Genomic DNA, 24,910 nt, shown 5'->3' with positions numbered 1-24,910 from the left:
AAATTTACCATTTTACCACTCCCAAGGGTGCAGTCGAACGGCATTAAGCACATTCACATTGCTGTACAACCATCACCACCATCCATCTCCAGAACTTTCTCATTCCCAAACTGAAACACTGTATTCACGGAACAAGAACTGCCTCCCCCCACAGCCCCTGGCACCCACCGTTCTGCTCTCCGTCTCTGACTTTCACTGCTCCGGGGAGCGCACGGGAGCGGAATCATACAGCATTTGTCCTTCTTTCACTCAGCATCGTGTCTCCAAGTTTCATCCATGTTGTAGTATGTATCAGAATTTCTTTTCTTTTTAAGCCTGAATAGTGCCCCCTTGTCTCCATATACTACACTATTTTTAAAATCCATTCTTTTGTTAATGGACGCTCAGGACGCTTCCACCTTTTGGCTATTCTGAATAACGGTGCGATGACCATCAGTGTACAAATATCCGTTTGAGTGCCTGCTTTCCATCCTTTTGGGGATATACCCAGAAGTGGAATCTTTGGATCATATAGCAATTCTATTTTTAATTTTTTGAGGAATCTATATACTGTGTTCTACAGCAGCTGCACCATTTTACGTTCCCACCAACAGTGAATAAGAGTCCCAATTTCTCCACGTCTTTGCAACACTTGTCATTTCCTACTTCTGTGATAATAGCCATCCTAATGGGTGTGAAATGGTGCTTCATTGTGGTTTTGATTTGCATTTCTATAATGATTAGTGATATTGAACACCTTTCCGTGTACTTATTGGCCACTTGTATATCTTCTTTGGAGAAATGTCTATTCAAGTCCTTTGCCCACTTTTTAATTAGGTTGTTTGTTTTTTGCTGTTGTTGAATTGTAGGAGTTCTTTATATATGCTGGATATTAACCTCTTATCAGATATATGATTCGCAAATATTTCCTCCCATTCCATGGGTTGCCTTTTACTGTTGATAGTGTCCTTTGATGCACAGAAGTTTTTAACTTTAATGTAATCCAGTTTATCCATTTTTAATTTTGTAGCCTGTGCTTTGGATGTCATATTCAAGAAATCATTGCCAAATCCAACGTCGTGTAGTTTTCCCCTATGTTTCCCTCTAAGAGTTTTATGGTTTTAGTTACCAGGATTTTAAGGGGAGTGCAAACTGACAATGCATGGGCCATCCTCAATCCTGATTCTGGGGGACCTTCCTCCCCATTGTAAAGACCCTCAGGACTTGGAATGTCAATGTGAGTCTAGGAGTTGGGAAATTGATAACATTGATGTGATATTTGAAACTTTTAATTCAAAAGGAATTATTGAGTATCTCCAAATTTATATCAGTACCCTGGGAGCTAATGGAGATGAAAATCATGGCTTCTCTTCTCCAAGAATGGAAGGCACTTCTGAGCGGGCAGGATGCTGCATACCCATGACATCACGGCTCTGCGAGTCGGTCACACGAGCACCTGACCCAGAGCCACGAGCTGCGAGGGCTAGGGAAGGGATCCGCCACTGTGAGCTGCAGAGGACAGAGAAGCCTTCGGGTAAAGACAGGTGGAGCTGGGTGTGGGCTGATGGACACGATGTGGAGAGGCAGAGAGGGCTGGGGAGGAATTTGTACTAAGTGCAGCAACCTACTGTTGTTACAACTGCCACGTACTGAGCACTTACTGTGTGCTGCTCACCGTGCTCTGCCTGCTGCATACATCATCTCAGAGACTCCTCCCACCCCTGTATTTATCATTGTTTCTGCTTTATTGTCGAGAGCACTGAAGCTCAGAGATTTGCCTAAGATTAATTACCTAGATAGTAAGTTGTGAAGCAGAGACTCGAAACCAGGTTTATTTATCTCCAAAGCCTGTGTTCGTAACCACTCTACTATTCCAGCACCAAAGTTTTGAAACAGACAAAGCAGACATTCCAGACAGAAAGAACAGAATAAGACAATGCCCAGAATATGGGTATATGCAGGGTGTCTGAGATCAAGGATGAGCAGGCTGGCTGGACGGGAAGATTCGGACCCTAGGAGTATGGGACATAAACCCCGTTCAGGGCATGGGTGGACTCAGAGGGCACCTTTAATGGAAGCGAGGGAGTTTGGTCTCAATCTGCTAGAAGGACAGGATCACACACGCACTGCAGCTCTAACCTTCAGCCCACCCCTTCCCTCTATAAAAGTGACAGCATTGAGGTTCCAAAAGGTTAAGCCACTTGCTGATGGTCACAGGCAATAGGGAGCCATTGCAAATTCTTAAGCGGGGTGGTAACAGTGAAGGAAACAGTACTTCATCCAAATAGGTTAGCTTGGCAGTCAGATGCATGAGGGGTCGCCGAAGGGAAGCAGAGAAAACTGGCAGAAAGGAGCAAGCAGCGTTTTCCCCGGTTTTCGCTGAAGGATACCTCACTCAGCAAAGGGCGTTTCCGGGGAGTATCACAGACGAGACTCCTTTCCGCTGAGGTTGGCGCTCAGGAAGACAAGTGTCGTCAGGAAGGTCAGAGTCACCTTTCCGTGCCAGGCTCATTGCCCTCAGCCAGACACCAGTGCTGGAAAACACAGCCGCCCCAGCAACAGCCCGGCCCTTTCCCGGATGGTCCAGAGTGCGATGTCTCACACCAGAGACCCCCAACTCTGAAGAGCCAGTGGCCAAGACAGGCCCCTGATGCTATCTCTTTATGTCACCTTCATGAGCATGAGGCTGGGCCGGGTGTCTGCAAGCCTAACCTACCTGTCCCATGGGGGTCACCAGGGCAGGCAAGATAAGGCAAGAGGCCCCCAGGCAAGGAAGCTGACCTCGCCCTGCTTCGGCTGAGCCCTCATTGTGGCAGAACACCAGTTGTTCACCTCTGTTCAGCTTTGGAAGGCCTGCCCTGGATGGCTGTCCTCTGAGGTTCTCTTGGCTTAATTAGTTCTAATAATAGCTGCCATCCATTGCACACCGTGCTGAGCATTTGACATGCATGATTTCATTTTATTCCTGCCGCTCTGTGTTGACGATATAATTATCCCCATTTCACATGTGACAGAACTGAGGCTCAGAGCTGTCAGATAATTTGCTTAAAACCACTGAGGTAAGAGAGCCAGGACTAAAACATCAGCCTGTCCCTCTCCAAAGCTTGTGCCTTTCCCGGCATGCTTGACTGCGCTCTACACACTGGTTCAGTGCAGCCACATCTCCGCGTGGCACGGGATGCGTGCCACGGACAATCAAGCTTCACAGAGTGGCCCTCTTGCCTCCTGACACCACTTGTGTCTGAGTGTTCCTAGGAGCCAAGACCCAATTCTCTTTCCCAAAGCAAACTCTTGGGCCCCAATCTGAATGGTGTCTGGGCCCTTATCTTCTCCCCAAAGCGATGCTCAAGGAAGACCGGGGTCTTCGCGTTCCTTCTCGACTTGCGCCCAGAGGGCACAGTAAGAGGTGCTTTGACCAAGGGGAGCGAGGCTGCTGTTTGTACACTCATTCATTCAGGGAATACGTACTGCGGGCCTAGCGTGTGCTAGGCACATTGCAGGTCCTGAAGACACAACTAAGAAGACGTCGTAAAGAATTTCTATCCTCATAGAGTCTACATTCTCCATGAAAGCTCCAAAAAAGGTCAAAACAAAACACACAGAAAACTACAAATACATATGAAGCAAAGTGGAAGTAATGATGATACTAGGAAGAAAAATAAAGCAGGATAAAGGGATGGAGAATGATGAGAAGTGGGATTTTAAAAAAGCTCTTAGGAGGATAAAACATTTGAACGGAGACTCAAATGAAGTACATGGGAGCCATCGCATGATCTAGAGGAAGAGCATCTCAGGCAGATAACAGAACAAGTGCAAAAGCCCTCCAAAAGGAGCGGGCTTGGTTTGTTTTAGGGAACAGAAGAAAGGTCAGTGTGGTTCGAGCAGAGAGACTGAGGGGCCATGACAGAGGAGAGCAGCAGCGGCAGATAGCACAAAGCCTTCCAGGCCACAGTCAGGAGCTTGGATTTCAAACGTGCTGTTCCAGGGTCCCAGGCACTGTGGTGTGTCACCCAGATGGGGCTGCCTGAGTAGCTAAAGAGAAACGATGGATTCCACAAACAGAGAGCACAGCAGAAGGACAGCTCAGCATGCCGGCTCACCCAGCTCTGACTCCCCCTTGAACTTGGAGGAGCAACTAAGTTCAGGGTTCAGTACCCAAGAGAGAAGGTGGGAGAGAGTTCGATGTGGCAGAGGTGGAAGAAGCAGTGTTGGCCCTACGTCTCATGTCCCTTGTCCACTAAAGGGGATCTGAATTATCAACGGGCGGTCAAATATTTAAAGCTAGAATCTCTCTGCAAATGTGCAACTCCCACGGAAGCTGCTGGTGTGCCAGCGTCCTTTCCGAGCACCTCGTCCATCTCCCTTCACACTCTTTATAGCAGCTCCATGAGACACACACTCAGAACAGGCCCACCTTACAGATGCACTAGCCAAGGTCCAGAGCCAGCCGGGAGCAGCGCGCCTGGGGCAGTAAGTGTGGAGCTGCTGTGGCTGGAGCGGCCCCTGAGAACCCCCATGGCTCCGAGGATCGAGCTGGGAAACCACATTTCTGAGGCCCCTTCTGCCAGGACAAGCCATGAACTTACCCTCCTAAGGCCTCACTGTGGCTGGGACTGTGGCGTCTGGGGCAGCTCCTCCGGCCTCTGCCGCTGTCTAGGTTGTGGGGGGCGGGGGGGGGGGTGTAGATGAGGGGAGGAAAGGATGAGGCAGGGCAGAAATGTCGCAGGGTAGCAGGGAAGCTGCCACAGCCCCCTCAGGACCTGAATGGGCGCACTCCTGCATTTCTGCTTGAAACTGTGGCCTCCCCGAGCTGAGGCGCACTGAGCTTTCTCAGCACTCAGGCCCAGCGTGCCTTGGCGGATGTCCTGATGAGTTGGGAGAGTGTTGCTTCCTGACACAGCGGTGATGCCTTCGGAGAGACGGGGTAGTAACTGCAGCTCTCTTTCTGAGCGTTTGTGCGCACCATCACTGAGCAAAGCTTTTAAGCATGTTATCCTACTGAATCCTCTCAAAACCCCTGTGAGGTGAGCAGGCATCCCAGCTGTCTCACTCTAGTTACTCTCACCTCCATTTGACAGATAGAGAGACTGAGGATCAGAGAGGTGAAGTAACTTCCCCCAAATCACACAGCTAGTGAATAGCTGAGTTATGTCTGTCTTACACCTATGCTCATTCTCCTAAACTCAGTTGATATAGATTTTTTTTTTAAGATATTTTTGAGATCTTTTCTACTGTATAGGAAACCTGGTTTATTTATCACTAAGGTTAGTATAGCTCTAACATTCTGTGAAAATATATACATCAAGTGGTCCTGAAATGTTCTGAATTACTTTGGGAGCCAGATGCCTGGGAAAATTGAGTAGTTTAATGAATTTTGCATGAGAAGTGAAGCCATGTTAAGACAAATCTTTACTCCTGTTCCTATATATGAATATCACAACTTACATGCATATGATGCAACTTGGCTTCTAATGGTTGGAAAAAAATCAAAGAGGTAAATTGTCATTCTTGGCATTTTCCCAATGTCATTTGCATTTTCCTTTCTATCAGAAGTCCATTTTAGTAAAGAAACGTAGCTTTAGTCACTTGAAACTGCTCTTCCCTAGAAAACAATTGTAAGCGTAATAAGCAAAGAGAATAGAAAATGCCAGAAGGACAGAGTAATCCACCTGGGGTCGGATTCATCACGCAGACTGACTCAGTTTTCCTTTGACATTCACATTCAGGAAGAAAAACCTGGAAACTCTAAATTTTAGGGTATTTAAGATTGTCAAGGAGTGGGGAGACGGGGCGAAGGAATTGAATTGCAGTCCCACTGGTAGGAATCAAATACAGATTTGCCCAGCTCTCAAGAAACATTTGACACGTTCCAATGCCCCACAGTCACTGACTCTCCTCTGCGGAAGGCAGACGGTTGCTATGGAAGGCTACAATAAGGTCAGGATTGCTTTACAACTATTCATAATAAAAACGCACTTTGAGATTTGATTCTGAATGTTAAACTTAAATTTGAGCAATTTAATTGCTCATCGAATAGAAATGAAATCCCATCGGTAGTCAGTTATTTCTCACAACCACTGTGTGTGAAATTGAAATCTTAAGATACCATTTCAAATATTCACTTTCTCTAAGGAAGTTCTCCCCACAGAGTTGTGAAAGACAAGAAACTGACCCAAAGTCGTAAGCTGTAATTGCTCTTTCTTTACACACTTGGGTCAAAACAGAAGCATATTGTTAAAAGGAAACTTTATGCCCAAATATTGGCCATTCAGAGGTTACCTCCTGGAACCCAAAAATATATTTATTGTAACAACTGAATGCAATATAACACTGTTGCAAGCAAAGTAGCAGCTCACCAGGTGTAAGGAAAGCAAGCAGATGCAAAGATGTCATCTGGTCACCAAGATGGCGGAATCAGGATGGAAGATGCTCACGTGCTTGACGAGGAGCAACAGGAGGTGAGGTGAAGGGACCCTGATCTGTTCGCTTTCTAAAAACAGGGTATCATTTTTCAATTTGGGTGGGGAATTCTTATTTTAAACCTCCATTTCGCCTTTAGTTTAATTTCAAGCTCTTTTTAAATTCTCCCATGGAGGTCTCCTGCTGTAACATGGCAGCCGTCATTTATGAGGGTTGAATATATGCCGAGTCTTTCCATGCATGTCCTCTCACGTCCATTACTAGCCCCACCCCACTGCAAGTGCCCCGCCCGGCCTGCACGCTCCCCGTCTGCGTGCACTCGGTTCTGGCATCCCCATCGTACGGAGGAGAATGCTGGGAGTTGAGATGCTTGCTGCCAGCCCAGGGCAGTGAGCTGGAATGCAGGCCGAGGCCCCTGAGCCCCTGCCGAATGCTGCCTCCCCAGAGTAAGTCACTGTCCTAGGCCATGCGGGCTAAGTAAGAGCGAAGTCAAACCCAGACAGTCCATTCCAGTGTCCTGGCATTGAACCACCACACCAACTGGTTGTCAACAGGCAAACTGCTAACCACAACCTCCACGGCTATTTTCACTTCTGATGGTAGAGTGGTGGGTTACGTGTTCATCATCTCATTTAGGCTTGCCTGAAAATTCTGGGGGTTCTCTTCCTCTAATTAAAAGCAAGAGTCTGCTCAGGAGAACGTCTTTTTGTATACTGAAGGCCTTGGATCCAAAGCTGCTCTTAAGGCTCCCTTTGACACACACACGGAGAGACATTGGAACTCTCTCCACTAGAGACCCAAACCTTGAAGGACGCAGAGACAAGAAAATGACAAGGGCATGCAGACAGCAGTGCAGTCTGCTCATACGTGTGAAAAGTCAGTAGGACTGGCTCTGAACAGGGGGCACAAGTGTCCGGGGAGTGGCTTCAGACCTCACCCCCCATCTCTCAGGGCCGGGCCAGTCAGTGCCGTCTTTACCATGGGAACAACTGTCTAAGGCCGTGATCCAGACTGTTCTCATCTAACTGTGGATCCTGAAAGCACTTGGTCGTCTCCGCTGTGGGAGACTTGTGACTGGCATCACGAGCAAGGAGGCCTTTCATAATAATTTCAGTCATTTTCAAGGGCCTCCGACAAGGCCCTTATGGACCCAACATTTTTCTCCCCAGAAGGGCAGCCGGCTGGCCTCCTCCTCTCCCCTCCACACTCCTCCCTCTTGCTAGAATTTGCCCTTGTTGTTGGAGGGGAAACCTGAACTCCAGAATCAAGTCTGGCTGCTTCCTCTGGCCCCGACGCAGAGCAAAACAGTCTCCCGAGAATTGCTCTTGACCATTGGGAAGGCGCATTTCTCTGCACAGAGTATTTCTGACCCTTCGCGGGGGGCCAGTTTAACCGCAGGAGTCCAGTTTTTGAAAGATGCTGAGGGAGGGAATTCTGCCGCCAACAGACCGCGTGGTCCCTCCCAGCCACCCTCCCTCGGGGATTAGCTGCCCCCGGCGCTGCTCAGGCGGACCCAGCCCGCGCGCCCGGCTCGCACAGCCCGGGGCGCCTCCCTGCAGCGCGAACGCGGGCGCAGCCCACCGCCAGCAGAGCCGCGCCGTCCGGCCGTCCCCGCGCGCCCTGCCCGCGGACCTGGGACCTCGAACCCCCGACCGGCGCGGAAGCCCCTCGGAACGCTCGCTTTTCTGTATGTGCCGATTTCACATTCTTGTCTTTTCTTTCTTCCTGGAGCAGCCCGCTGGTTACTTTCAGTCTCAGTAACCAAAAGGGAAACGCCGAAGAGGGGAAGCCCTAAAGGATGACATAGAGGCCCCCGGCCGCCTCTCCAAGGAGAGGTGCTCCCTGCGCGCGTCTCCACGTCCCGGACGCTGGCCCCTTTAAGAAGCCAAGTCCGTCCTGACAGTGCTGCTGTTTGTATTGCTAATCCCCAGGAGCCCCGTAAAAGAAAAAAAAAAGGGGGGGGGAGGGGGGACCGGGCAGCTGTCTCTTTAAATGTGATTTCCTTCTATTGTATTTGAATCGTGATCAGGAAAAAGGAAATGAAACCAGAGACAGAGGGAAGCTGAGCGAAAATAGACCTTCCCGAGAGAGCGGGGAGCCGAGGAGAGGCGCGGTCCCCTCCCCGCCCCCGGGCCGCCGCCCCCCGCCCGCCCGCGAGCCCGCGCCGCGACCCCGGCCGGAGGTGCGCGCATCCCCGGCGGCGACAGCGCGCGGGCCGAGCCGGACGGGCGGCGGCGGGACCGGGATGGAAGGTTGAGTCCCGAGCGCGGCGGGCAGCGCGGCGGCCGCGGGGGCCAGGCTGCGCCCCGGTCCCGGTCCCCCGTCCCCGCCCCGGCCGCGGCGCGCCGGCCGCGCGGTGATTCGCTCTCTCTCTCTGGCGTTTGAAGGGAGCGCGGTGACTGTCCTTGAGCGCCGAGGGCCGAGCTCGCCGCCGGGGCGCCGGAGCAAGAGGCGGCGCGGGAGCGGCGGCGGCGCCCGAGCACCCGAGGGGGTCCGAGCCCCGGCCGCCGGCCGGCCCCGCGCCACAAAGGGAGCGCCCGCGCCGCCTGGCACGCCACCTCCCTCCCCAATGTCCTCGGCCATCGAGAGGAAGAGCCTGGACCCGTCTGAGTAAGTGCGGCGCCCCCGCCCCTGCCGCCCTGGGGGTCCGCGGCCTCGCGCCCCGGCGGCGGGGTGGCCGGGTGGCCGGGTGGGCGGCGGGAGGGCTCCAGGTGCGCGCCCGCCGCGTGCCCTTGGCTCCCTCTGCCGCGCGCGGGGCTCCCCCTTCCTCGCGGGTGACTCCTGGGGCCCGGAGCGGGGCTGGGCGGCGGGCGGCGGGGACAGGGGTCGGCCCGGCGCCCCTGCGGGCCCTCCCGGGACCCGGGACGCTCCCGGAGCCGCCGCAGGCCGCGAAGTTTACGCGGGAGCGGGCGCGGGGGGAGCTCGGAGGCGCGCAGGTGCGGTCCCCAGGGCGTTCGGGGCTTGCTGCCGCTCCCTTCTCCCCTCTCGCTCCTCTCGGTCCCCTTTCTCTTTGTCCACTTGGTCCTGGAAGGGGGGACATGCCAAGCAGAGGCCTCTCGAGCCCCCGACGGCCCTCGTCCCGGTCTGGTCCGCAGGTGGAGCGGCTGCCAGCAGCGCCGGGGACGGGCGAGTGAGGGGTGCGGGCGTCCACTCGGAGCCGCTCTGTCCTCCGGACACTTGAGAGCAGGTCACTCGGGGGTTAATCTGGATGCCCGCAACCCTCGCCTCGGGCCCGCCGCTGGGGGCCTGTGAAGCTGGAAAGTCAGTGCACCATTCCTTGCGGGGGGCGGGGGGGGAGGGGGGAAATCCTTCTGGGGAGCGAGTCTCCCGGCTTTTATCACAGTCTCAGAAGGGGTCGGGTCAAGGAATGGGCGCTCTTAATGAGCATGGGCCGCGTTTATTTTCCGACCCTCTTACGGGTTTGAAGTGTCCCCCGTTCGCAGCCTGTCCCTCCGACCCTGCTTTAGTGTCAGCGTGGGGAGAAGGGTTGTTTAAGATATCATTTTTCCCGTCAGCGCAAATGCCCTTTTAAGATTCATTAGCTGTCTGGTTTTGAAAATTTTTATTCCTTTGAAGTCTCCATCTAATCCTTTGAAGGGATTTGTTACACAGACCAAAGGAGCTGGTTAATGACTTGTCCATTTGTGCTTTTAAGAGCCATTTGTTTTCTTTTCTTTTCTTTTCCTGCTTGAAAGAATTGTGCTTTCTTGATTGAAGTCCCCCCGCCCCTCCCCATTTCAGCCTTCTGTGGTGTTTAGATACCTGGGTTTTACCCTCAGTTACCAGCATAAAAACTCAGCATGTTCTCATAAAACACAGGAAGCACGGTGAGCCAATGAGAACATAAACATCACTATTCAGTCTCGAAGCTTCAGACACCAGTTCTATAAGCAGCTAGGTTTGTGCTAACAAAAAACCAGCTTCCTTAAATTCTCAGGAGAAAAATAACACTCCTTTAAAAAAGTGTGTATCTATGCAAACACTGGATTTAGTTTGCTCACTTTTTTTTTTATAAACCTAGAATTACAACTTAGCCCTGAGTTTTCAGAGCCTGGGCAAGACCATATAATACAATAAAAGAGTAAATTGGATGAATTGCCTTTGGTAGGTGCCTAATGCCTTTTCAATCAGTGGAACTTAGTCGCTAATCTTTTTATTAGAAGATAAATCTGGAGGTTTCGGTTCCCTGAAGGAAGTTTGCTCTTTTCAAAGTTTGTGCTTTTTCACTGAGATTAGAAAATTGAAACATTCTAACCACGTAACACAGCAGGCACCTGCCGAAGGATGCTCATCGACTCCATCCCTCAATTCACTGTTTGCCCAGTGAAGACAGGCTCTAACTGATGATGGACCAGCCAGTTGAGAAATTACTGCAGCACTTTCTTTTTCCTGTGTTTCTTGGAAATTGTCAAGAAATCATCCCAGAAACCAGGCTGAAGTGCATTCAGGTGTAATATTGAGATGGGCTCTAGGAGAGTATAAAATATTAATTTGAGGGGGAATCCCACTCAGTTATTGGCTGGGAACATCCACCAAAGATAATGTGATATTATCATTAATTATGGAAAGGTAGAGGGAACCGGTATCTTACCCTGGCCCTTCCTATCTCATCTCAGGCCGTCACAATAGCTCTTTTGCTAGCATTTCTACAGCAGACCACTATCCTACCAGATGCTTCACTGTGTACTTACTCAAAGCCAACTTGGGTCAGTCCCATCAGCATCTCCAAATTACAGATGAAACTTGCCTAGGCACATGCAAAGGAAACGTTAGACAGAAAGACAGCCAGAATTCTTGAACTGGGAGATTTCCTCTACCGTGCCATCAGTAGCCCTTACCTTACTGCCTCTCTGTGAGTAGCAAGAGCAGTTCATTTTAATTCCAGGTAGTTTTGCACAAGCTAAGTGCAAATTCTCCTCTTTCACAGTTGGCTGGCAGCATCAGCATCACGGTATCCAGCAGTGTTGAGGTTCCACAAGTGTGTTCAGAAGCCCGAAGTAAGACCGTGGGCTGTGGAAAGAGAAGAGATTCTGTTCTGAGTCAATGCACATGAAAATGCTGGGTATATTATTTTCAGAAGGGAGAGTGGAGTCCTTATGTGTAACCTGTGGGAACAAAGAGAAGGGAATCAGGCTTCAGTGAATTCTTAAAAAACTATTTAGTCTTAAATTTTTAAAAGAAAACTGGCTTGGGTTCCACATTTCCTTGTTCTAAAAGGAGGTAATCTCATCAAGGACCCTTATTCTCGACCTACAAAGTGTGGGCTTGGTTTTAGTGTTCCTAAATATCCATAGGGAGGTGCGCACTTTACAGACAGAGTCCCCTGAAGCTGTCAGACTGTGTTGTCAGCACTGGTACCTGAGCCTCATCATCCCTGAGTGCAATGGGGGCTGAGCTCTGTGGGCACAGTTCAGTCAGGACACATGGTCACCTGGTGACTTAGTGTCAGCTAGAAATAGGAAACACAGATGTATACCCTCAAGGTACTGAGGGGGAAACTCCCTTTGGGAATTTCACGGTTGGAAGCAGGTCCATTTTTAAAAACATAACAGATTTTTTAAAGATAGATTTGTGTTTGAGTAAGGCTCAAAAGGGCACTTGTTAATTGTTACAAATCAACAGGTGTTAGGTTTTTCCTGTTCCCCTTCGGTGCTGGAATCGTTCTTCCACTCCCTTTATTTTCTTTTGACAAATAAAGTTGTTTACTTTAAAACGGTAAAACCAAAATGTTCAGATTCCAGTTAAGCACAGTGAACTGGAGATGCTGTAGGACTTCTTATGAGAGAAGGCGTATCGTGCGCTCACTATTAACAATTGCCCGGGTGGGGTTGCAGAGTCTGTTTACTGGCCTTCCACTCTCATGAAAATAATCGCTGCCTCCTCCTCATTTTCTTTCCTAAACTAACTTTATCCAAATCAGTTTTGCTCTTGTAAAATGTTCACGTGCAGAAAGGTCTTTTTGATGTCCTTTATAACAGTGGCCTTCGCACCTGGGCTATTTCTCCAAGGATTTGTTCGGTAACAAGGATGGGATGAGGAATTGCTCTAAAAAAAATAAAATTAAATAATGAGAATTCCTATTATATCCTGATGAAATTTTTATTTTGGAAAGAGAAAGCAACCTAAAATAATGTTTGGTCACTTTCTTCTTTCTTCCTCGCCTCTGCCTTTGTGGCGTTGGGAAGAGCTTGAGGTAGGATGGAGTGTAGATTCCACAGGGAATTTGCAGACTTTTAGCCCTCTAGGTAGTTGGCCATCCTGGCAGCAAGCGGCTCCTTTAGTCCCAAGCACCCCCTCTGGGGTCAGCAGCACCCTTGGGTCTTGGGTAGGGGGGTGTGGGGAGGAAAGAGAGGAAGAAAAGTGGAGATGAAGCGGAGAGCAGGAGGAGAGCGTGGGGAAGGAGAAGAGAGCAGAGGTGAGGGAATGGAGCTGGGAGGGGCCTTGGCTGGCTCCTGGTGCCCTGCCTTTGCTTCTTATGGCCTCGGGCTCGAGGGTATGAGGTCCAGCTCTCTCCTGCCCTGGCCAAAGGCTGCTGGGCCTCTCCGCAGTCTGGCCTTAGTTGTCCGTTCCTTTCTCCTTATATCACCACCAGGCCGTTGAGTGGGCTTCCCTGATGGCCCCGAGTGCTTGCTGACCCCAGTGCTGCCTCCTCGAAACCAGGTTGTCCTAATGCTTGGCCTCCTTTCCAGGGAGCCAGTGGACGAGGTGCTGCAGATCCCCCCGTCCCTGCTGACATGCGGAGGCTGCCAGCAGAACATCGGGGACCGCTACTTCCTGAAGGCCATCGACCAGTACTGGCACGAGGACTGCCTGAGCTGCGACCTGTGCGGGTGCCGGCTGGGCGAGGTGGGGCGGCGCCTCTACTACAAGCTGGGCCGGAAGCTGTGCCGCCGAGACTACCTCAGGTACCCCGCACCCCGGGTCCCTGCAGCAAGGGCGGTCCGCAGAAGCCTGGGGCTGGCTCTGTCTCCCCAGCGCCTGTCCCTGCTGGGGGAGGTCCGGCAGCAGTGCTGGGTCCCGGCTGTCCCGTGCAGAGGAGGAGTTGGCGTCTCTTCCTGTTTGAGAAGCGTGTTCTCAGGGATGCATCTGTACATGGTAAAATACTAATATTTTAAAGGCAAGAGAATGATTAACGCAAAATTCAGAATAGTGGTTCCCCCTGGAAGGCAGGCTCGGGGACAGCGTTAGGGAGGATTTCGCGGGCCGGCCAGAGGAACTGGGAGTGCTGTAGGTTAGAAGTTAGAGGGTCTTAGGAGCTCATCTAATGCTTCTAAACATACATATAGGTTGTAAATGTCCTTTTGCATGGCCTTGATATTATGCAATGAGAAATTTAAAAATAGAGAGCATGTTCTCGCTCTGGCGCTCTAAGCATTTGACTGTCGCAGGGCCAAGGCCGTGGGGTCAGTTGTAGGTTTGAGTTCCAGCACTCTGCCCTCTAGCTCTGTGACCATGGGCAAGTCACTTCACCTTCGTCAACCTCGATGTCCTCCTCTGTAAAATGGGGATAATAATGGCACCTACTTCCAAGGAGGAGGGTGGAGTCGCTGTGGGAATACGTGTGAAGTGCTTGGTGCGGGAGTGTCAGACAGTTGTCAGCTCTCCTGTAACCAACCATTGTCTTTTCCTATCTGATGAACAAAGAGATAGGAGGGCAAAATAGGAACTCTACAGCGCCCAGGGAGGCAGGCCCTGAGGACATCTCTGACACTCTGCATCCCACTGTGGGCCGTGTGAATTTTCCGTCACCTAACGAGTTCGTTTGCTCAGAATATTCCAGCATATCCAGTTTCATATTAGCTGCTGTGGGGGTAACTCTGTGCCCTCTACTGTCAGATCTGCTCAACTGTGCAGCTGTCAGCTTTCTGCCGCCTTCCTGTCTGTGGAGCATGCAGCCCTGCTACATGAGGACCACCCAACCCAGTGATGCTTGTTCAGACTCCAGTGCCCGTGGCTGCCAGGCGGGCTCCTCCTCCCAAACCTGCCCTCAGATCATTTTACACTAAAAAAAAAAAAGGAAAAACTGCAGGCAATTCCACGGTGAAGGAAGCTTATCTGTTTACCCAGAGACTGACAGAATAAGCTTTTTTTACACAAAATTCCTTGATCAAGTCCTTACAAATTTGGTGGTTCAGAGAAAATAAGAAGAGAGAAATAAGTTTCAATGACTGTGATTATAATTTTGGTCATTTTTTTTATTAAGTTAGGAGAAAACAGAACCGGCATAAAGAAAGACCTGATTTTGCTTGCTGCCAGTTTGCCAAGGCAGTGCAGACAAGCAGCCGGGTGCATGATTCCTACTGGGCCCCTGACTCCGTCCCTGTCAAGTCATTTGAATCTTATTAAATGAAGTGCAGATAGAGGCCGGTCAAAGGGCCCAGCTTCTCCCCATCTCTACAGTTTTATGTAACATCCAAGAATAAACCCGGGGCTGCCTGGGCTTGTTAATCTTTTCCATTTTTAAAAAGGAGAGAAAAAAATAGTCTGGGAGAACCCAATGTTAATTAACTTGTGTCTTGGTGACATGAAATAATTCTTCCCCTGCTACATTCCTAGGCAACATGTTAATTAACTCTGGGTGAGTGCGGGCGTTTCCAGCCATCCTTTAATATTTATATTATTGTTATTAAAATGGGCAGGAGAAAGCTTAAGACGGACACCTCTTGACAGAGGAGAAAAATCATTTTCTGCTTCAGGATGGCCCTTTAGTCATGGACCTGTTTACTTGCGTTCTTAACGTATCTGGCAGTGTCTTTAAAAAGGCAAGTTGGAGGGGTGACCGAATGGGTGCTGTGATGGGGTTTTGTCCTTTTCTCCCCACGCTAAGTCCTTCTCCTGAGGACTTCCGGTGGCCGACTTGCCTGTTACAGGCCTTTTCACACATTTAGCCTCAAATATTCATGAGACCCCCATGCAGAAGCTAAACCCTGCAGTTGTGGCGTTGTGTTGTTGGAAACCTAACAGCAGCTGTTCACGTCGGTGCCTGGCCTGGATCGCCTTGGACCCCTCTTTAGCAATTTTTGTCTGCAGTGTCCCCCCACGCCCAGTGGTTTTACTTTCAACAGCCAGCATCTTCTCCATTAGGGCTGGCATCATGCCCCTCCCCCAGACGCCCAGGGGCCCCAACTTGTGACGGGCACTGCCCGAGCACCAAAGCCTTGCCACCTGACCTGGAGTTCAGGTCCCCTGGACTGAGTCCCAGGGTGGTCAGGCCGGAACTCCCTCTAAGGTCTTGGCCTGAGATGCCAACTTTGCTGGCTTTCCTCCCCTCCCCTTCTGCTTCCCTTGCTGCCCCCCTGGTTTCCCCTGAGAACACATCCTCACGTCCTCACCTCAGGATCTGCTTCCGGATGTCCAGCCTAAGGCAGCAATTCTTGGTGCGAGAGGAGGATACTCAAGGCAGACCTCGAGTCCTGGTTTATTTACTCTAAGTCAGATCTCAGAATCCTGGAGGTGAAGGGGCTGCAGAGGCCTCCTGTTTCAGCGTCCGTGTCCCGGCTTAAGACCGGAAGCCGGGAGACAGGATGTCATTTGCTCCGGGGTACCTGGCTAGCTAGAGGTGACACCGAACCTGAGCTTGTCTCCCAAGTATTAGTCCTTTCTCCTTCCCTCCGTTAGCTGCCTGATGTGTGTTGTAATTTACCCCCGACTTCCCTTTAATAACCGCTCTCCTTCGTAAGGCTCACCGCCCCAGGCAATGGCTGCATTCCACGCGCACTGTTTGGGGAGTTGTTTATCCGTCCTCAGGCCCAAATTCGACTCACTGAACAGTCAGGGAATCAGAACTCTTTCCATGCCATGACCTCCAAGGTGGCAGTTCCCCACAGATCTCCCATCTGCTACGTTGGGATAAATGTTCTCCCCCAGTCGTGAATTTGATCCCTGGTGGTGCCTTGAAAACAGTCGGAGATCGTCAGATGGAGAGTGAGATTCAGAGGGAAATAGCTGGCCCTGGCTCTCACAACGAGCTCTCTGCCCACAGACCACATCTCCTTGATTCCATTAATTTTGCCCAAATGTTTCAAGATTTGTCAGCTGCCCTCGGCTCCCCTACAACCTCTCAGAATGTCCCCGTTGATCCTCTGCTGTTCTGAAGCTAACGAGAACTTCCAGTGGGAACAAGCATCTACCTGAAAGGGTCCTGAGGTCTGATGTGGAAAGGATCTGCTAACATGCGTGTTGTCAGGCACGTGGGACAATGACTTCCTGTAGGAAGACTGGCACAGTTGGGAACACCCCCGAGATGTGTCAAAACACCACCAGTGTTGGCTTAGCTCTTGACTGTTGGTGCTTTGACGGGCTCCGTTCGATCCTTCTAACAACCGAGCACGGGAGATGTTAGGATCACGGCCATGTCACCAGCTCAGAGGAATCAGAGGTCTCTCGAGGTCACTCAGGCACTCAGGGCTAGTCCTGGACTGAATCTAGGTCTTCTGACTCCAATACTTGTGTTATTCCACTCTTGCAAGCTGATCCTCAACTTCAGCCTGCATCAGAATCGCCTGGAAGTTTGATTCTCATTGACACACAGACTGCTGGGCCTCACTCTGAGTGTCTCGACCAGGGGGCCTGAGAATGTGCATTTCTAACAAGGTCCCAGGTGATGCAAATGCTGCTGCTCCCAGGACCACACTTTGAGAACCACTGCACTCGGCTCCATTGTGCTGCATGTGCATCTCGACACTGAATATTGCTTGAAGTAAGTGGCCGATCAACTGGGACTTAGAAGCATCTTGCCTTCAATGTCAGAAGAGAAGTTTCCCCTGAGATTCATGCCAAGGGGGCTGCGGGGATCTTGAATTAAGATCTTCATTCAGCGTGGAGAGACACTCTTTGTTTCCAGACCTCTGATGCATGAGCAGCTGCAGCACGCATTTTCTGTTGAACTCCCTCCGTCTTCCAGAAACTGGGACCCCAGCAAACAATCGTGCAGAAATGGCCTTTGTAGTTTATGGAGAAATTCAAGACCACCCCTCCCCATGGGTGGAATTAGTGGCTATTACAAAAAATTTGGGAGTCTCACAAAGATGCCCATTTTTTCGCATCCCTGGTCTGTTCCCTCTGAAAGGGCCCCGGGGGGTTCCTCCAGCTCCTCATCTAAAGTGGAGCACACAGTTCATGCCTGACCTCTTAACTCCCAGCGATTCAGCTGAGGCTCTTCCCCAGAGGGGGCGCCCGGGGCAGCCCAGCCGTGTGGAGAGAGGTTGCTGCAGGCAGGGAGAGCTCCAAAAACAGATGAGTTGTGCCAGACACAAGTGCCTCCGATTGTGGTTTCATCCCGGGGTACCCTCTCCCTTCTAGGAAAGACTCTATGAGTCCGTCTGTCTGGACCCAGCTCCTCCTTGCTTCCTGACTTCTTGGGAATTCAGCCTGCTTTCGGGAACCCTTCCTCAAGCCCTTTCTTCCAGTATTGTCTCTGCCACTGTCTTCTTAGCTTTCCTTTCTTTTTTCCCCAGGCTTTTTGGCCAAGATGGTCTCTGTGCATCCTGTGATAAGCGGATCCGTGCCTACGAGATGACGATGCGGGTGAAAGACAAGGTGTACCACCTGGAATGCTTCAAATGTGCCGCCTGTCAGAAGCATTTCTGCGTGGGCGACAGGTACCTCCTCATCAACTCCGACATAGTATGCGAGCAGGACATCTACGAGTGGACTAAGATCAACGGAATGATATAGGCTAGAGCCCCCACCTCTTTGCAGAGGAGTCTCCCTGAAGTCGCTGTCTCCGTGGGGTCTTCACTCTTAAGCACTTTGGGGATGTGAGGGTGGATGAGGCATATCCGAGGGGATGGTAGACCCTAATTGGGCACAAAGACACAGCATCCAAGTGACAATACAAAGGACGAGACTTAAATGTGACAAAATGACTGGCCTTTAGGAAGAACTTATGGCCAATGGCCACAGCCTCTCCTTAGTAACTGGCGTGGTTGGTAAGCTGGGGTGTGAGCAGGTGCTGTGCCGCCATGATGGAGCCACGTCTGCACATAGGGAGTGTTGTGGACAGCCTGTTAGGACTTCGACCCTTGAAATCTAGAGATGTGTGTTTGATTTCTTTTCTTCCTGGCTTTTATGACAACCCTGTTCTGGTCACTGTCTTCCACACAAGGGAAGGACAGAGAGGAGAGTGGACGTCTTTTTTTTCTTGGCCGCCTACTCAAGGCCTTCAGCCTTGGACCCAAGGGAAATGCATGGAGACACATTTCAGTTGATAATGGAAACTGCAACTTTTAGCTAAACAATTATTTAAAGCAATGCTCATGAGTCACTCTTTTTAGACACCTTAGTTTTGAGGTGTGGAGCTCCACAGATTGTTTCTATACAAATGTAAATCTAAAGAAAAGTTGTTCAACTATTTTATTATCTTAGATTATGTCAAAGTATTTGTTGTGTGTAGTTAAAAAAACTCTGCAGACAATAAAAACGACAGACTAAAATGCAGTGTTGTTTGTTTGATAATAACTTACAATTTGGGATGGCAGGAAAATGGCTTTTTCCATTGTAAAGGAGAAGTAAATAAGCAATTTACTCTTAGGTCACATAAGAACTTCCGTTTATTGCTAGAGTTTATACGACGCAGGCACATGTCTGTATGACTAACAGTTATATAACGGGTCATCATGCAGCTGAGAGGGATGTAGAATAATTAAATTGCTATTGTAAATGTGAGTCTCCCTTCAGCATCGTGTGGAATGAAGGGAAGGCAAGATCACTGCCTTTGGGAGACCTGTAACCTAGAAAGGACACAAATACATAAAACAGACTCCCTTTGGGAGAGAAGGTAATTACCTAGTTTGAAATGTGGCAAAGATGCTGAGCTTGACACTTCGATTTTCCAAGACGTGTGTCTTGGGGTGTTTTATGGCAAGTGGTCCAGAGGACCTCGCCAGCAGGATTTAGAGCAGCCCCCTCCATCCCGGCCACAGGGACCTGGCTCAGAGCGCCCCCTGCTGGCCTCCACCTCAGCTCGCTGGTTCAAGACTGTCCCAATGAAAGACCAACCTGGATGGGTGTGCTTCTCGGTTGTTTCATAACAAGACTGGCACGCACCAAGAAGTCTTAAGGTGTTTCATTACCAAGACGTCAGAAACATGAATCTAATGCCACCGTTAATTAACTATGATATTCTTTTAAAACCTCCATCCCTAAGATTTGTTTCTTTTCTCCTTCTAGAGGAGAAATAATTAAAGCGATGACTTTCTTCTGTAAAAAGCTAAAAGTGGCTGGGAAATTTGACTGCTTAATGTGGCCTATTTTTAAAACATCTAATTATATTGCATCTCAACTCAGGTGGTGGTAAGGTGCTGCCAGTGAGGGGATTTTTGTTCTAAATCAGCAAAGGGGATGTGGTTCTCAAATTGTGGTCCCTGAACCAGCAGTACCAGTATCACTTGAGAACTTCTTAAAAGGGAAGATTCATGGCCTCTACCCCAGACAGAGTGAATCAGAAACTGTGGGGCTGGGGTTCAGCAATCCGTGTTTTAACCAGCCCTGAAGATGATTTTCCTCATGCTCGAGTCTGAGAATGGCTCTTCCCAAATACCCTCCGGTTAGGCAGATCTTGGGCTCTAAGATGTTAATATTTGAGACAAAGGTTAGTCACTGAGTAACCTTCCCACAGGTAGGTCCCTAAATGGAACACTTTTACATAATTTTGTCACTCAGCTAACAGTTGTCATCTACCAGATCAATGACAATTCAATCCACCGTTTTCAACCATATGAACACTAATTACAGTAATAACAATAATGGTAGATTTTAACTATGCAGCTATCTTCTGAGCAGTATTAGGTAAAAATAAAAATGCTTCTTGCTTTGGAAATGTAAACTTCATTCTAGATCCCTGTGGTATTACTACACACATCAAATTCCAGAGCTCAGCCAATACTTCACCATCTCAATGAAGCCGTTATTAACATTTTCCATTTGCCAATGGCACATCTTGCAGAATTATGAACGCACAGGCAGCAGAGTCCTTGTGACAAGTCACCCGAAGGTCCCAAATGTCTAACCCACAACTGACTTGAGAGGAAGAACATGTGAAGAGACTTCTGGAGAGGCCAGCTCCCAGGGTCTAGCCTGGGGGTCCTTGCCTGAGTGTGTAACCCAGGTGCCCTAGACCCAGAGTCAGGAGAACCCAGCACCTGCTCGCTCCCCTGGTCCGTGTCTTAATTCAGCAGTTTGCTGGCACATTTTTCTTCCTCTCACTTCACTAATGTCTCATGTCCTGGAGCAGCTTCCTTTTATTGCTGCCTCTAATAGAACCACTGCTGTGCACGGAAACACGGACTTCTACAAAGTTAAAATAGAGCTGTGGCCAGGAACTTTATCATCGGCAGACTTGGGCTTGAATTGCAAAGACATGACTCTACTTAACAAACTTTACATAGCACTCACCACGTGCCGGGCGCTATTCTAGCTGCTTTACAAATATTAACTCCTTTAATCCACACAACAGCCTTATGGGGCAGTTTCTATTTATTATCAAACCGCATTTTACTACCAGGAAACTGAAGCACAGACAGGTTTAGTAACTTGCCTGAGGTCCGACAGCTAAAGAATGTCAGAAGCAGACTGTAGCCAAGGGCCTTCACCTGTGCTGTTGCCTCTCTCTCAGGCTCACCTCTCTGAACCTCAGGTTTCTCTTCTGCAAAATAGGGGAAATTAATATCTTTCTCCCCAGGTTATTTGAAAATATTTGAGTACAGTCTAGCGAGAAATGTAACCAAAGCACAATAATATGAGATCAGCACTGTAATAAAGATATGTAAAAAGTGCTATGGAAACACAGATAGGGAACAATTAAATCAGCCCAGATAGCTGTCTGCAATAAAGGGGAAATGACATTTGAAATGACCCTAGACTGGGAAGAAGGTGACATGGACAAGAGCAAAGACTCAGAGACCTTGACCCTGCAGAGCAAGTAGTCAGGTGAGCCTAGTTTTCATGGTGGTTGTGGTGGTGATGGTGGTGGTGATGGTGGTGGTGGTGGTGGGGATGGTGGTGGTGGTGGTGGTGGTGGGGATGGTGGTGGTGGTGGTGGTGGTGGTGGGGGTGGTGGTGGTGGTGTTGGTGAGGATGGTAGTGGTGGTGGTGGGGATGCTGGTGGGGATGGTGGTGGGGGTGGTGGTGGTGGGGATGGTGGTGGGGATGGTAGTGGTGGTGGTGGGGATGGTGGTGGTGGTGGTGGTGGTGGTGTTGGTGAGGATGGTAGTGGTGGTGATGGTGATGGTGGTGGTGGTGGTGGTGGTGGTGGTGGGGATGGTGGTGGTGGTGGTGGTGGTGTTGGTGAGGATGGTAGTGGTGGTGATGGTGATGGTGGTGGTGGTGGTGGTGGTGGTGGTGGGGATGGTGGTCGTGGTGGTGGTGGTGGTGGTGGGGATGGTGGTCGTGGTGGTGGTGATGGTGGTGGTGAGGATGGTAGTGGTGGTGATGGTGATGGTGGTGGTGGTGGTGGTGGTGGTGGTGGGGATGGTGGTCGTGGTGGTGGTGGTGGTGGTGGGGATGGTGGTCGTGGTGGTGGTGATGGTGGTGGTAAGGATGGTAGTGGTGGTGATGGTGATGGTGGTGGTGGTGGTGGTGGTGGTGTTGGGGGGGAGGGTGCTGGTGGTGGGGATGGTAGTGGTGGGCTTTAGCTGGAAAGGGGTCAGGGCTGGTGAGTAAATAAACAGGGAAGATGAGGTTTTTCGCAATTTTGAGACTGAGTGGCAAATCAAAATCAAAACCCAGGAATCTCCGAGGGGGTGAGGAGAGGGAGCAAGGGAGGTACAAGATAGGCCTAGAACATCTTATTATACCAGCAAGTAAGGAAGTGTTCAAAACACGATGATGCAGGCGTGCCACATGGACAAAGAAGCCAGACTGAAGGGTCTATCAATGGCCAAATCTGGACAACTTGACTATCAAAATAATTAAGGACAGTAATGAGTTATAAACCATTGGGGGAAACAGAAGAATTCATGAGCTCACACCAACAATCAATAAACAGGGGAGAGGGCAGGGCTTTTGCTGACAGAACTTTGCATGCCAAGTGGTAAATGAGAAGAGAGTGTGGGAGTTGGAAAATCATCATTTTGCAACTACCATATTAAGATGATAGAATCGAGCAAGAATCATCAATAGTTGCTAAATTTCAGCAAAGAAAGAGCAGAATGCTTTAATGGTCTTAAAGTGCTTCCATATATTGCTTATTAGTTGCAAGAGGGGAAACCAATAATTACACAGTGGAGAAATGATGACACCTTGACCAGGTGACCCATGGAGGGGCGGATGGACACTGTGTGTCCCAGATGTGACACTCTGTCAGGGACACAACATCACTTGTTTCATATTCCAGCTCAGACTGCGTCACTCAAATCTAACTATGAGACAAATTATCAGGCAAACTCAAAATGATGAACATTGTATTTTAAAAAGGAGGGACGGACTCTACTCTCAAAAATGTCAATGTCATAAAAGACAAAGAAAGGCTGTGGGAATGTTCCAGATTAAAGAAAGCTAAGGAGACCTGACAATCAGATCCAATACCTGGCTCTCTGCTGGATCTAGGACCAGAGGGAAAAACACTATGCAGGACGTCATTGGGCAAATCGATAAAATCGGAATATAAACGGGCAGATTAGTTCAGAGTATTGCACAAATGTTAAATCTACTGAGGTGATCACCATGCTGTAGTTATGTAAGAGAATATCCCTATTATTAGGAAATATACACTGAAATATTTAGGAGTCAAGGGTCGTGATGTATGTAACTTATTCTCAAGTGATTGAGAAAAAATTTACGTGTGTGTGTGTGTGCAGAGAGAGAATAAATGGTAAAGCAAATTGAGTGAAAAAGTTAACAGACGAATCTAGGTAAAAGATGTACAGGTGCATTATTTTTATTCTGGCAACTTTCTTATAATTTTGGTAGTATTTACAAATAAAAAGTTTTTTTAGAAACACAGGAATCTTGACTTCTTGTTTGGGGCTTTTGGTTCAATTAAGAGAAGAATAAGAGTGATAAAGAGAGGAAAAAACATAGGTTAGAAGCCAGTGATGTACTACCGTTCGTTAGTCACAATGTTAACATACCTTTGACCATAGAAATCAAGAGCGTGTCTCAAGCAAGCCTTTCCCTCAGACACACACACAGGAAGTGAACAATGTGTTGACGGGGATTCACTCAGAGCCAGTTTCTGAAGCAGGTTATTTCTTAACCTGATGAAATGAGTTTACTCCAAATTCTGCATTTCCTTTGTAATTAGGATCAAGATTTAATCATCTGGTTCTGAAACGTGTGTATCGTAGGACCAGGAGTCTGAGCTATCGTGTTTTGTATGGAGATCTGAGAACTGAATTCAAGGAAGTTTCAAAGCACTGACGTCACTCCGTTCTCTACCAGTATCTGTGGATTAATTCTCCCAGAAAAATCATCATTTCTCTCAGTTAATAGAATCTTTGAAGCTAAATCAAGTCAATTTCCATTGTCACCTTGTGCAGCCTTTGAACTGGGCTCCCTGAATTATCCTATTTGATGACCACCTTGAAGATGACCTTGGGGTAGTCGTAAGAAAACACACAGCAACAGCTTCTGTGGGTTACGGCCAGTCCACCTCACCCACTCATTCTCGTTACTTAATGGGCGGCTCAGGGCAAATCCCTCCCTTAGATAACATAGTAGGTAAAATAGACATGACGGCAACGTAATATGATAGAGCACGGAGATGGAATTTGGAAACCTGATTCTGTCTCGAATAGGGGTGTGTTTCTAGGTAGACCTCAGTTTCCTCATTTCCACAATGAGGAACTTGTAGATTACCTATAGAAATTCGCTACACAAAATGTGGTTTATAGACCGCTAAGTATGGAAACTGGAAGTGTTTGGAATAGCCAGTCTCCAAGATGCCCTCAATGATTCTTGCCTCCCAGCTTAGTCTCCATTCACATCAAATAGCACTGACCTGTCTAGCCAATAGGATATTGCAGAAATGATAGAAAACTTCCAAGGTTAGGTCATAAAAGACTTTGTGATTTCCACCATGCTGTCTCTTGGAGCAATTGCTCTAGAGAAAACCAGCCGCTGTGCCATGAAGATGCTCGGACAGCTCCATGGGGAGGCCCCTGTGGTCCGCCAGGCAGCACTCATTTGCCGATCATGTGAAGGAGCCACCGTGAGAGCAGATCTTCTAGTCTCGGCCAAGTCTTCAGATGACTGCAGCCCTGGCCTACGCTTTGAATGGAAACTCACAGGAGATTCCTAAACCCAAATCAGTCAACTAAGCTGCTCCTGAATTTCCGACCCACAGAAATTATGGAAGGTAAATAATTATTGTTTTAAGCCGCTGAACTTTGGAATAACTTGTAATGCAACAAACTATAATTAAAACACATTTAGTGGGGCTGGCCCAGTGGCGCAGTGGTTAAGTGTGCACGTTCCACTTGGGTGCCCCGGGTTTCGCCGGTTCAGATCCCGGGTGTGGACATGGCACCGCTTGGCAAGCCATGCTGTGGCAGGTGTCCCACGTATAAAATGG

General features: G+C 49.2%; 1 protein-coding gene across 3 annotated transcripts; it reads left to right on the top strand.

The window, feature by feature from the left end:
* The first annotated feature begins 7,705 nt into the window (after positions 1–7,705).
* On the top strand, positions 7,706–18,837 carry LMO2 (LIM domain only 2). Of its 3 annotated transcripts, XM_070229207.1 has the most exons (5): positions 7,706–8,086; positions 8,787–9,009; positions 11,327–11,396; positions 13,089–13,304; positions 17,856–18,837. In XM_070229207.1, the coding sequence occupies exons 1-5, from the start codon at positions 7,816–7,818 to the stop codon at positions 17,889–17,891; spliced, it is 816 nt and encodes a 271-aa protein (XP_070085308.1). In that variant the 5' UTR covers positions 7,706–7,815; the 3' UTR covers positions 17,892–18,837. The 3 variants fall into 3 exon arrangements, with proteins under 3 accessions (XP_070085308.1, XP_023509614.1, XP_070085309.1); XM_023653846.2 differs by lacking the exon at positions 11,327–11,396 and having other exon boundaries at positions 7,927–8,086; XM_070229208.1 differs by lacking the exons at positions 7,706–8,086; positions 11,327–11,396 and adding an exon at positions 8,534–8,651.
* Positions 18,838–24,910: the final 6,073 nt, after the last annotated feature.

This window comes from Equus caballus, chromosome 12 (assembly GCF_041296265.1).
Source record: "Equus caballus isolate H_3958 breed thoroughbred chromosome 12, TB-T2T, whole genome shotgun sequence".
Taxonomy (NCBI): domain Eukaryota; kingdom Metazoa; phylum Chordata; class Mammalia; order Perissodactyla; family Equidae; genus Equus; species Equus caballus.
Note: the sequence above shows the minus strand (reverse complement) of the source record. Positions and strands in the feature narration are given on the sequence as shown.

Bases quoted from the DNA above. Each gene is read 5' to 3' on its own strand.
- LMO2 (XM_070229207.1), top strand. From the start codon at position 7,816: ATGCTGAGGGAGGGAATTCTGCCGCCAACAGACCGCGTGGTCCCTCCC. The intron at 8,087-8,786 runs GTATGTGCCGAT...TGGCGTTTGAAG, and splicing joins CTCGGAACGCTCGCTTTTCT to GGAGCGCGGTGACTGTCCTT. The intron at 9,010-11,326 runs GTAAGTGCGGCG...CCTCTTTCACAG, and splicing joins AAGAGCCTGGACCCGTCTGA to TTGGCTGGCAGCATCAGCAT.